This window comes from Anolis carolinensis, chromosome X, assembly GCF_035594765.1.
Source record: "Anolis carolinensis isolate JA03-04 chromosome X, rAnoCar3.1.pri, whole genome shotgun sequence".
NCBI classification, from domain to species: domain Eukaryota; kingdom Metazoa; phylum Chordata; class Lepidosauria; order Squamata; family Dactyloidae; genus Anolis; species Anolis carolinensis.
Window position 1 is genome coordinate 4,266,359 of NC_085847.1, and position 12,413 is coordinate 4,278,771.

General features: G+C 44.2%; 1 protein-coding gene across 2 annotated transcripts in view; it reads left to right on the forward strand.

Annotated features, from left to right (window-relative positions):
* Window positions 1-914: 914 nt before the first annotated feature.
* Window positions 915-12,413, forward strand: part of zdhhc8 (zinc finger DHHC-type palmitoyltransferase 8) — an 85,072-nt gene continuing 73,573 nt past the window's right edge. The window contains exon 1 of one of the 2 annotated variants that reach the window (XM_008119061.3): window positions 915-1,475. In XM_008119061.3, coding sequence (XP_008117268.1) covers window positions 1,372-1,475 — 104 coding nt within the window. In that variant the 5' untranslated portion in view covers window positions 915-1,371. The remainder of the gene's footprint in view (window positions 1,476-12,413) is intronic. The other variant, XM_003226275.4, reaches the window with a different exon arrangement.

A 12,413-nucleotide genomic window follows, 5' to 3' on the forward strand; every position in this document is an offset into this window, starting at 1 on the left:
ATAAATACATTATTATTTTTGTTATTATTGTTGTTGGTATTATTATAGCGATGTGCCTGGTCCTGCAGAGGACCATGTCCCTGCCATCCTCTCTGATGCTGGGATTATCTGGCTATCTTAACCATGCTGTACCTTTCCTCGAGCTGCAAGGAGAGGTAGGTGATAATAACAACAACAATAATAATAATGTGCCTGGTCTGCAAAGGGCCTTATGCATCTCATCCACTCCTATGCTGGGACTATCCTGCTTTCTTACAGCCACAGGGAGATGTGGGTCATAAATACATTATTATTATTATCATCATAATCATTATTATTACTGTTCTTGTTGTGGTTGTTATGATGATAGTGATGTGCATCTCATCCACTCCTATGCTGGGACTATCTTGCTTTCTTACAGCCACAAGGAGATGTGGGTCATAAATACATAATCATTATTATTATTATTACTGTTCTTGTTATTATGATGTGCATCTTATCCACTCCTATGCTGGGACTATCTTACTGTCTTACCAACACAAGGAGAAGTGGGTCACAAATACATTATTATTATTATTACTGTTCTTGTTGTTGTTATGATTATAGTGATGTGCATCTCATCCACTCTTATAGTGGGACTACCTTACTGTCTCACAGACACAAGGAGAAGTGGGTCATAAATACATAATCATTATTCTTCTTCTTCTTATTATTATTATTACTATTCTTGTTATTGTTATGTTGATAGTGATGTGCATCTCATCCACTCCTATGCTGGGACTATCTTACTGTCTTACCGACACAAGGAGAAGTGGGTCATAAATACATTATTATTATTATTATTATTATTATTATTATTACTGTTCTTGTTGTTGTTATGATTATAGTGATGTGCATCTCATCCACTCTTATAGTGGGACTACCTTACTGTCTCACAGACACAAGGAGAGGTGGGTCATAAATATGTTGTTGTTGTTGTTGTTGTTGTTGTGATGATGCTGATAGTGATGTGCCTGGTCCTGTGGAGGGCTCTGTGCAGCCATGCTGCCCTGCCCCAAGGCTGCGGGATGGGGAGAAAGGGGCAAGCAGGACAGGGCCTCCTCTCGGCAGTTCTACCTTAAGGGGCTGCTTGACATCAGCCGAGTGGGCTGGCCTCGAGTGGGTGGGATTTCCTGCGCGGAGAGGTCAGCTGTTCTCCCTGCCTGCCTGCCTCTCTTCTCTCCCTCCCCCCGCTCTCTGCCTCCTTCCCTCTCTTCTCCTCCTTCTCCTCCTCCTTCTTCCTCCTCCTCTCCCCCTTCCCCCCCATATATTCCCCCGTCTTCTGCTCTGCCTCGCGTGGGGCCCACCCTCTGCCTCCTGGCGCTCGCCTCCTAGGGATGTGGGAGCTACAGGATGCCCGGCAGCATCGCGAAGGGCTGGAAACCCACCAAGTACATCCCGGTCTCCACGGCGGCTGCCTTGCTCGTGGGCTCCACCACCCTCTTCTTCGTCTTCACGTAAGAGATGTCTCTCTCTGTGTGTGTATGTGGGTTGCAATCCGAAGGGAAGGGGCTGTGTGGTTTGGAAAGACTTTGCGCCCTGGAAAGATTGCCCACCTTGAAGCCTGTCCTCCTCCTGGGAGCGTGGATTGCACCTCCCAGCATCCCCATCCCCTTGCCTTGCTGCCCTGGAGCCCCTCATCCCCTCACCCCCCATCTCTGACAGCTCCAGTCCCATCCTCTGCTTCGTTGCCGGATTGTTGTTGTTTTTACTCAAGAGCAGAGACTGCAGCAAATATAGCAATTTAGCAAAAGTTCTTTCTTTTTTTTTTTACAAAAATAGATTCTTATTTTTTTTTTTTTTGAATGGAGGTCAGCCTCATGCTTTGAATGGTGCTGGAAACTCCGCCATTTAAGGTGTCACCGTGGCTGCTGTGGCTTTTGGAGTGACTCTCGGGGTAAAAAGACCCCCAAAGGACACCTTTGCAGCCTTGTTTCTTCTAAGGCCCTGAGCCCACCCCATTGTCCCCTTCCCTAAGGCTCAAGTCTCCAAAGGGAAGGCTTGGCGTTGGGTGGTTGTTCCTTCAGTTGTCAGGAAGCATCACAATTTCAAAGAGAAGACCTTTGTAGCCACAGTGCTATTTTGACTCGTGTTGGAGGCAAAGCCGGGCAGCACCTTTCCCTCGATTCCCTTGCCACTGCCAATGCGACTTGTCCCTGTGTCCCCCCCAATATAGTGTTTCTTTCGCTGTCGAAGGCTTCCATGGCTGGAATCACTGGGTTGCTGTGAGTTTACAGGCTGTCTGGCCGTGTTCCAGAAGCATTCTCTCCTGACGTTTTGCCTGCATCTATGGCAGACATCCTCAGAGGTTGTGAAGTATGTTGGAAACGAGGCAAGTGTGGTTTATATATCAGTGGAATGATGTCCAGGGTGGGAGAAAGAAGTCTTGTCTGCCTGAAAATGATCAAGATCTGGCCAGCAGTATTTAAAAAACTCTAAAAACAGGACAGTAAATGAAGAACAACACTCAGAAAACTGTGAATTCCAGACAGGAAACAATCAGGGCCAGCTAACACCTGCCAACAAAGGATTCCCCCAGGCAGCAACAGCCAGGCTTTGAAGCTGTAAGGCTATTCAATGCTAATCAAGGTGGCCAATGGCAACATTCCCATTTGCCTCCAACAGACAAGAGTTATTTCTTTCTCCCACCCTGGACATTATTCCACACATATATGTCTAGTTTCCAACAGACTTCACGACCTCTGAGGATGCCTGCCATAAATGTGGGCAAAACGTCAAGAGAGAATGCTCCTGAACATGATCAGATAGCCCAGAAAACTCACAGCTACCCAGTGTTTCTTTTGTTTCATACTATATTGCCTTCACTTTCTATGGGCAAGGGAGCAAAAGGGAATGGTTCGAGCTGGCTACATGTCACGGCCTTGCTTTTGTGCGTGTGGCATGTGCTCAACCCCAAACTACTTGCACTTTTTCGTTTGAGCTCTCCCTAGCCTTTGCATATTGGCTCTCCTCTTCTCCCTGCTCCCTCCAAGCCTTTTCTATTTATAGGCGATGCATACAAGCAGTCTTCGTGCCACGGCAAGTGCTCAAAAAGCCAACTTTGGGTTAGCTTCAGTCTAATGCCTCGGTTATCAGGTTATCCCATAGGAGCATGTCTCTCTGCCTCTGCTTTTGGGAAAAGGATGGATGGAAGCAAGGCCTTTTGCGTGGTAGCCCTCTGTCACAAAAGGCCACCCCTAGACACACATTAAGCTGGCAGGGACTTTGTTGTCGAATGAATGATGTGATTTCTGTGGTTTCTCGCCTGCCATCCTTCTCCTTCAGTGTCTCATTTCCCACCAGCATTTGAAACTCTAGTCCTTATCTTCGTTATCTTCCTTCCCACTTGCTGCAGAAGCGTTGGGTGATATGCCTCTTTTGAAGGTGGAGTAATCATTTCGGGAATTCAGTAGCGGCGACCGCATTGAGTTCTTTCAGGAAGGTTAGGACACAGGCAGGAGGGCCGATGTGTGATCTATATTCAGGGGCAATTGTCTCGGGCCGCTGGTTTCCCTTCGTCCAACTTGGATTGCCTTTCCCAGTCATTGAGCAATTTCTTTGCTACTGGGGTAGAGTCAAATCTAGTGATTATACGTTTATTTTGTTGTGAATGTTAGAAGAAGCTTTCTGATGCTACTACCAGTTTGATGTGGTCTGATCTCATATAAAGCACAGGAACTGGGTCTAGGCCTGGGCAGTGAGAGTTTGGCTCCGACCCAGTTCTAGGATCCGTAGTATCCATGGCTTCATGGCCATGGAGGGTTCAGCTCCCCTACTACACACACACAACTTCCTCTTGCAATACCCACCTTCATCAGTCTGCAGCTATGCATGCTGATGCACCTTACATTGCCTATTGCGGAGTATCCCCCCGTTTCACTTCTCTCTGCCTAAGGCCTCTAAAGCACATTCCTGCATGCATTCACACCCTGCACTCTTTGGACACCACATTTTCAAGGTGCCACGTTAAGCAGTCAGTGTAGATGTGCCATCTATGATGTGACTCATAATACATCCTATAATACATCAAACTAGAGATAGCTGAATATTAGTTGCTTGCTCTGGAGCAGGCCAGACCCTCCGGCTGTTTGGTCCTCCAGCTCCCAGAAGCCCTAGCTGGTTTATCCAATGGTCAGGAATCATGGGAGCTGAAGTCCCAAACATCTGGACTCCTTGAGGGACTCAAGTTATACAGGCCTGCCCTAGAGAAAAGGTGGAAAACGTCTTTTCAGGTCTAGGGATGAACTGAGTTTCACAAATCACAGAATTCTAGAGTTGGAAGAGATCTGGGACTATATAATAATAATAATAATAATAATAATAATAATAATAATAATAGGTAAAGGTTTCCCCTGACATTAAGTCTAATCGTGTCTGACTCTGGGGGTTGGTGCTCATCTCCATTAATAATAATACTTTATTTATATTCCTCCCTATCTCCCCTGGGGGACTCGGGGCGGATTCTACACATAAAAGGCAAACATTCAATGCCCAAACACAACAACAATACACCCGAATACAACATCTAGACCAGTGGTTCCCAACCTTTGGTCCTCCAGGTGTTTTGAACTTCAACTCCCAGAAGTCCCAGCCATCTTGCCAGCTGTTTGGAATTATGGGAGCTGAAGTCCAAAGCACTTGGAGTACCAAAGGTTGGGAACCGTTGATCTAGTCCAACCCCATTCTGCCATGCAGGACCGCCCTATCAAAGCACTCCCGACAAATGTCCATCCAGCCTTTGCTTAAATACCTCCAAAGAAAGAGACTCCACCACCCTCCATGACAACATATTCCATTGCCAAACAACTCTTACTGTCAGGAAGTCCTTCCTAATATTCAGGTAGAATCTCTTTTTTTGATGTTTCAATCCATTGCTCCATTGCGTCCTAGCGAAAATGGAGCTGGGTCTGTTTATCCTGGAGAGGAGAAGGTTGAGAGGAGACAGGTTTAAATATCTGAAAGGATGTCATAAGGAAAAGGGAGTAAGGCTTCCTTTTTGCTGCCCTGAAGACTAGGACTCAATTGAGCCATGTTCAAATTAGGAGAGGAAATTCCACCTGAACATTATGAAGAACTTCCTGACTGTAAGAAGAGCTGTTCAGCAGTGGAACTCTCTGCCTCGGAGTGTCGTGAAGGCTCCTTCCATGGAGGCTTTGAAACAGAGGCTGTCAGGGGGGCTTTGAATGTGCTTTCCCTGTATGATAGAATGGACGATGGGGTCTCTTCCAACTCTATCTTCTATGATTCTAAGCCTGCCCCCTCCTCAATGTGACAGCCTTTCAAATATTTAAATATGGCTCTCATTTCTCCTCTTAACCCTCTCTCCTGCAGGCTAAACAGACCCAGTTCCCTGAGTGGCTCCTCACATGGCTTGGCCTCCAGACCTTTGACCATTTTGGTCGCCCTTCTCTGGACACATTGCAGCTTGTCAATATAAAATCAGCCAAATGGTTGCTGCTTTTGCCCATTTTTTTTTGGTATTTTGTCTACAATATCTGCATGAGAACTCCTGGAAGACTGTGGTTTGTTCTGTTTAGTCAGGAGAGTGGGGTTTGAAGTTAGGCACAAGGCTTGGAGACGTCCGATGTTAAAAATGCCCTTTAATCTTTCCTCAGCCTCAGAGCCACAAGGGATGTTGGGTTGCAATCCCCGTGATCCCCAGTCCACATGATGGATAATCAAAAGGGATGGGAGTTATCTCCAGTAACATCTAGGGATCCAAACTGGGTGAGAACCAAAGAGCACCGACCACTATGTCAAAAAATTATTATTGGCCCTCTCTGTGTCTCCCCGGATGCTCTGTCCATGGATTCAGGGTCCCCTTGAAGGCAACCATAAAGCTGATGGGACCCTCCATGAAAATGAGTTTGACCACATCTGCTTTTAGAGGGGTTCCAGGCCTCTCTTTATTTTCATATTTTTGTTAAAAGCTTAGGTTACCTTGGTCTTTTCACTTGCCGAGACAGAAGAAGCCGTAAGTGGGTGGCGTTCTACCCAATTACTTAATGAGAAGTTAAGTTGTTCCTGCCTTTGCATGAGCTGGCCTTTGCATACAAAGGCCTTGAGATGACTAAATATACCCCAGTGACTGCAATGAGTATTGCCAAGGGCTGGGGAGTGGAAAGTGGCTTTGGGGGGGGGGGGTGCAGGGAGCTGGGACACTGCAATGCTTTATTGGAGGCACCACTATTTTGTGGCATCTTGGCTGGTATCCTCTCTCAGCTACCAAGGAGGCATTTTCCACCGCAATGGTTATGGAATCTTGGGATTTGTAGTTAGGCGAGGCACCAGCCCTCTTCAACAGAGAAGGCTAAAGCCAAGTTACAACCCGCAGGATTCCATTGCATAGAGCCTGGGTGTCCCAAGTGGCATCAAACTGCATTCAATCTACAGTGTAGATCAGGCATGGGCAAACTTCAGCCCTCCAGGTGTTTTGGGCTTCAACTCCCACTATTTCTAACAGCCTCAGGCCCCTTCCTTTTCCCACTCTGCCGTTTAAGTTTAAGAGACTTATTGGATGAATCCTGGCTCTCAATATTAGGGCCACAAAGGCCTAGAATCAGTGTGGTGCATTGGTTAAGATGTTGGTTGGAGACCTACAAACTCCAGGATTGAGTTTCTCCTTGGCCAAGGACCTCACCGGAAGACTTGGTATATAACAGTCTCAGCTTGAAATAACTTCATTGCTTGTCTTGGTGTTGCATGCAGAGTTTTTCTCCATGCCAGTAGCTCCATCTACATTACATTATATAGTCAGTGTAGACTCATATAATGCAGTTCAATGTCATCAAACTACATTGTATAATTATAATATGATTTATTTATATTCCGCTCTATCTTCCCAAGGGGACTCTGAGCGGATTGCAGGTTCATATATGGCAAAGATTCAATGCTGTTTATACAATTGACAGAGACAGACAGTACATAAACAGAGGCAAGGCTTCCCTCTTTTCATCTCTGGTATCCGGCTGTGCTCAACTCAGCCATGGGGAGGGAAGCCTTGCCTCTGTTTATGTGCTGTTGCTTCATTTTCCATTCCGAGGAGCGTGTCGTCCATGGATGCCTTCCTGGTCGGATTTTGCCAGCATGTTTTTCAGGGCGCCTTTTACCTCCCCACCAAAGCGGTACCTATTTATCTACTTACATTGTTGTTTTCGAACTGCTAGGTGAGCTGAAGCTGACCGCTACCCAGGCTTGAACTACTAACTTTTCAGTCGGCAGGATCTTAACCTGCTGTGCTAGCCCGGCCCATTATATGAGTTTACACTGACTATATAATGTTTGAAACTGCATTGAAAGTTTGAAATTGCATTATATGGCAATGCTGATGGGCCCAGTGAGGCAACCATATACCGCTGGTATCGCAGAGAGGTTTTGCATGGGTGAGAATGAGTTTTGGTGCAAATCAGTAGCAATTGCCCTTGCTGCATGGATTTGGTGTAATTTAATTCTTTTATATATTGCCTTTCTCCCAGATTGGGATCACGCAGGTGGGTCACAAATAGAATCAATGTAAACGTAGTGGTATGAATGTCAAAACAAGGTCAAATCATCCCATGAAAAAGTACAAAGTCATTTCAAAGACATACAAAAGTAATGAAAACAAAAAAGTAAATGCAGCCGGTGATTTCTTTGCCTTTTTTGGATTGACCAACTTTGAATGTTTGCGTATGTTGTGCTTTCCTTGCAAAAGAGAAAAGACAAGCTGGAAGGTGGGCTTTGCTGCCAGACATGGGCATGGATTTGTGATGTTTTAGATCACGCACCACTGAAAATAAAAAAGAGATGATGGTTGTTGGTTTGTTATGTTTTTTTCCAAGATGAAGATTGTTAGCAGAGCTGTTTGGCACCAACTTCAGTGAAAATGTTTGTTCATTAGGTACATTTCCATCCCAAATTCGAGGCAATGTATGTGGCTCTCCTCTTCTGAGATAACCTCCATGGCAATGGCTACAAATACTTTGGAGTTTTGCCTGAACTTTCAAGGAACATATGGAGATGAATTCAATAGGGTTCAGCACCTTGGATACTTCCTTCGAAGGTGCCTCAGTCTGAAGGCTAAGGTTATACTATCTGTATCTTTAGGAACCATCAGAAATTTTGTATGTACCCAACCCCTATTCTTCTCAGCCCTAACTCCCCTGCATCCTCTGTCGTGGATGCAAATGGTGGGCTCTTTGAAGTTGACAATGCAAATCCCCACAGAATTTTCGATTTCCTGGTTTCACCCCTTCAAATGACACAGCTCAGTGTTAGAAGCTCACTGGTCTTTGTGAGCGAGTTTCCCTAAACAAGAGCAACAACAACAACAAAAACTCACTCTGTCTTTTAATTTTATATCCAAGAATTCCCCAAGGTGTTGAGAAACTTCTGTCTTGGTTTTGGGTGGCTTAGTTTTGCTTCCATGCTGACATGTAGAGCCAAAGTTAAAGATTTCCTAGACCCATTTCAAAAGCACTTGAGAGCAGGATACAGAGATGACCATTATAGTTGCTTTAGTGCAGTGGTTCCCAACCTTTTTTTTTTTTTTTACCAGGGACCACTTGACCAGGGACCACTCTCCAACAGAGGAATTGAAACAGAGGGTTACGAATCAGTTTTTGGTCAACGTTAGATTTGGTTTGGTTATTTGAAGTGCTGATTCAGAAAATTGCATTGGATAGACCACATCAGCTCTAGTTTCTGATACAGAACATATGCCATCCAGTAGTCGTCATCTGCTCACCCACAGAAAACCATATGTAATAATCTAGAGCTGATGTGGTCTATCCAATACAATTTTCAGGAACAGGCCTAAAAACAAAAAACACCGAGGTGCTCCCGCTTCCAGGGGCTCAGCTCAGGGAGAGGGAGGAAGAGGAGAAGCAGCAGTCAGGAGGCTTGTTGTCGCGCCTTTCGTGGGTAGTCAACCTCTCCCCTCCTGACATCTCCGTTGCCTCAGCATTATAAGAGTGTTTTGTGAGTCCAGTTGCTCTCATTGCAACGGTGTAGTAACAAGTACTCTTTGATTCGCCTGAGAAACGTTTCCATAGAGTTTAAATACATATCCCCATTATGCTAATAAGCATTCCCATTTAACACATTATTTTTTCTCCAGCCCCTCCCATCTCCGTCAACAGAACAAAAACCTGACTAGACTTTTAGGTCTATTCTTATTTTCATCTTCCTCTTTCCCACCACCTGTCTTAAAAGGTACCTTTTCATGGATGCCTTCACAATGCAGGAAATGCCACAAGGTTCTCCAAAGTCAAGAATTTCCTATTAGGTAGACATAGATCAAAACGCAATGTCCCTACTTATGGAGGATTTCAGTTGGGGACCTTTCCAGGCGGATGCAACAGCATTTCTGTTTCGGTTTCTCTGTGTGTTTAAGTAATTACTGTCTCAAGATGTTTCTCCCTCATTTAAAAGCACTGGGCGCCAGCCTTGAATTCTTTGGAAGAGCAAATGAAAGATGGCGAGCCCCTTATATAAAGTGTTCTGTTTATTTTTCTTTCCTCCTGCCAACCAGGATATCTCTAGGCAACCTGATGCATTCAATCCATCCTGCAGATGTCTTAGCCATGCAGACAACATATACCTATATTGGGTTGAGTTCAAGTACACAGATCAGGAATGGTTTTTCCCTCTTCTAGAAATGGGATTAGGACCTCTGCCTGGACCCTTCCAATCCCAGGGTCTGGATTCGAAAGACTGTAATGAGTGGAACACACGAAAAGTAGTTGAGTGTCTAATGTGTTGTCAAAGGCTTTCATGTCTGGAATCACTGGGTTACTGTGAGTTGTCCGGGCTGTCTGGCCATGTTCCAGAAGCATTCTGTCCTGACGTTTTGCCCACATCTATAGCAGGCATCCTCAGAGGTTGAGGTCTGTTGGAAACTAGGCAAGTGAGGTTTATCTATATATCTGTGGAATGATGTCCAGGGTGGGAGAAAGAACTCTTGTCTGTTGGAGGCAAGTGGGAATGTTGCCATTGGCCAACTTGATTGACAACAACAATTCTGGGTCTTCAGTCTCCAGTCTAAGATCACCTGAAATTGTTAAAATATTTTAAGAAAACTGGGTGGCTTCTCTGGATGGTGATTCAGTTAATGCTTTGAGCATTCTAGGAAAGGAGATAGGCGGGTTAGTATGTTGTTTACTTTCTGTCAAACCTATTTCTTGCCTTCGCTAGAAATCATTAACCTCTGGGATATTAAAAAATTGGCTGTTTTCCCAGGATGCTAATCGAAATGTCAGCTTGGTCTGCCATTCAAAAATTCTCACCTTCATTTGGAGAAGAATACATTTATTTTAGCGACCTTCTTGACTTAACTAGTGGCCCCTTATTGGGAGGCATTTCGAAGGATGCGTTTCCAAAGTGTGCCCAGTACATACCTTGAGGGCAAATTTCATAAGGTCCCTGTGGAATGGCAAGTGGGTCCCTGTGGGCCCGGTGAAGTGGAAATCAAACGTTATGGTCCTTTTTATAGAAACATAAGAAGGAGATTTCTGAGCCAGATTATTGTAAGAGTCTCAGGGTCCGAAGGAGAACATACAGGCAGATGCACTCCCATATGTCACTTATCAAGTGGCTGTTTTATACATCTTAAAATCAGAAAGAGAGCGGCATCTTATATATCTTTGGACATGTTTAGATTTTATGAATCAACAGTTTTTATTACTTATTGTTACACGACTTTGTATTGTATTTTACCTGCGATTGTTTTTGACGTTGCTGTTTTAACAGCAATGTCTTCCTAATGTTTTATGTTCTGACTTAGAATTACAACATAAAACCTACTTATTTATCAAGAAACAGAAACTTTTACATATACAGATTCAGAATCCTGGGATACATACAGAAGACAACGCACAACCATATAGCTATTCCCTTGGATACTTATAAATAAATCCCTTGCCATGTTAATTCAGATCTTCCTTTTTGCCAGATATGGCAATGTTTAATAATAAAAAGGAGGACTATCACTAATGTTATCCCAGAGCAAGAAGATGTCAAACATATGCCATGCTCCAGTACAGGACAGATGGATTGCTTTGGTGGGCCACAAATCCAGGGTCACTACAATAAGAGCCTTTTCAGCAAAACGCAATTGGAATTCTTTTTCTGGCTGTTTGGATTTAGCATTGACCATTGTACTAACAATTGAGTTTGATGAATAGAAAGTCATTGGCCAAACGGGTTGTGTATGTGAAATGAAAAGCCAGAGTAATCCCTGTGCTGGTTGTTGCTAACCCTAAAAATGTGTAAAGCAGCAGCAAATTGGGAGAACAAGACTGGACGCAAACAAGGTGACCCTTTCCCTTCCTCCTGGTTGATCTTCAGATACCTAATAATCCTCGGGTTACTCATAGCATAGAAACATCATATTATTTTGAGTCCTTCCAATGTTTAATCCTATTATAGTGTTTGTATGTTTTTAGGCTTTAAATTGTATATTCAATAACAACAACAAAACTACTACTACTACTACTACTACTACTAATAATAATAATAATAATAATAATACACATTATTTATATTCTGCTTTATCTTCCCGGAGGGACTCAGAGCGGATTACAGTATACACATATATAAGGCAAACATTAAATGCCTTTTACACAGTGAACAACAGTGACATGCAATATACAGACAAAGGCCTTCCCCTTCCATCTCTGGCGTCTGGAGATGATGCTCAACTCTGGCGATGTGGAGGTGGTCTTGTTCTATTTTGCTATGCCGAGGAGCCTGTTGTCTGTAGACATCTCAGATTGTATTGCCGGCATATGTCTGCATGGGGAAACTTTTTATCTTCCCGCTGAGGCAGTACCTATTGATCTACTCACATTGCATGCTTTCGAACTGCTAGGTTGGCAGAAGCTAGGGCTAACAGTGGGAGCTCACCCCAACTCTTGGCTTCGAACTGCCAACTCTTCGGTCAACAGATTTCCTGCAGCTTACGGTTTAACCCACTGCGCTACCATAGCCCCATGATACATATATTGCCCATCTCTCCTTGTGGCTTGAGATGGGTAATAAATGTATTATTTTCATTTTAGTATTAGCAGTTTTGGATCTCTTTTGAGAGAGATAAAGCAGGGTAGAAATATATTTATCAGCATCATCATCATAGTTTTATTTTACCAGTTGGGGGCAATTTCCAGTGGTCCAACCCACCTAGAGGTGCCACCTCCTGCCATTTGGCCACACAATGGTGACATTAAAGCTGACTCACTGTCACTTTAAAATAAGTGATTTTAATTTTGGAGGCAAGTGATGCCTCCAGGTGTGTTCAGTGATTTCAAAGCAGGGCACACTTTGTCTTAAAACACAAATGAAGCTAATGGCAACATTAGAGGAGAAGTGGGACTTTGGCCACCCTCCTGCTGCATGGACTTGTGGTTGTCTGTGTCACC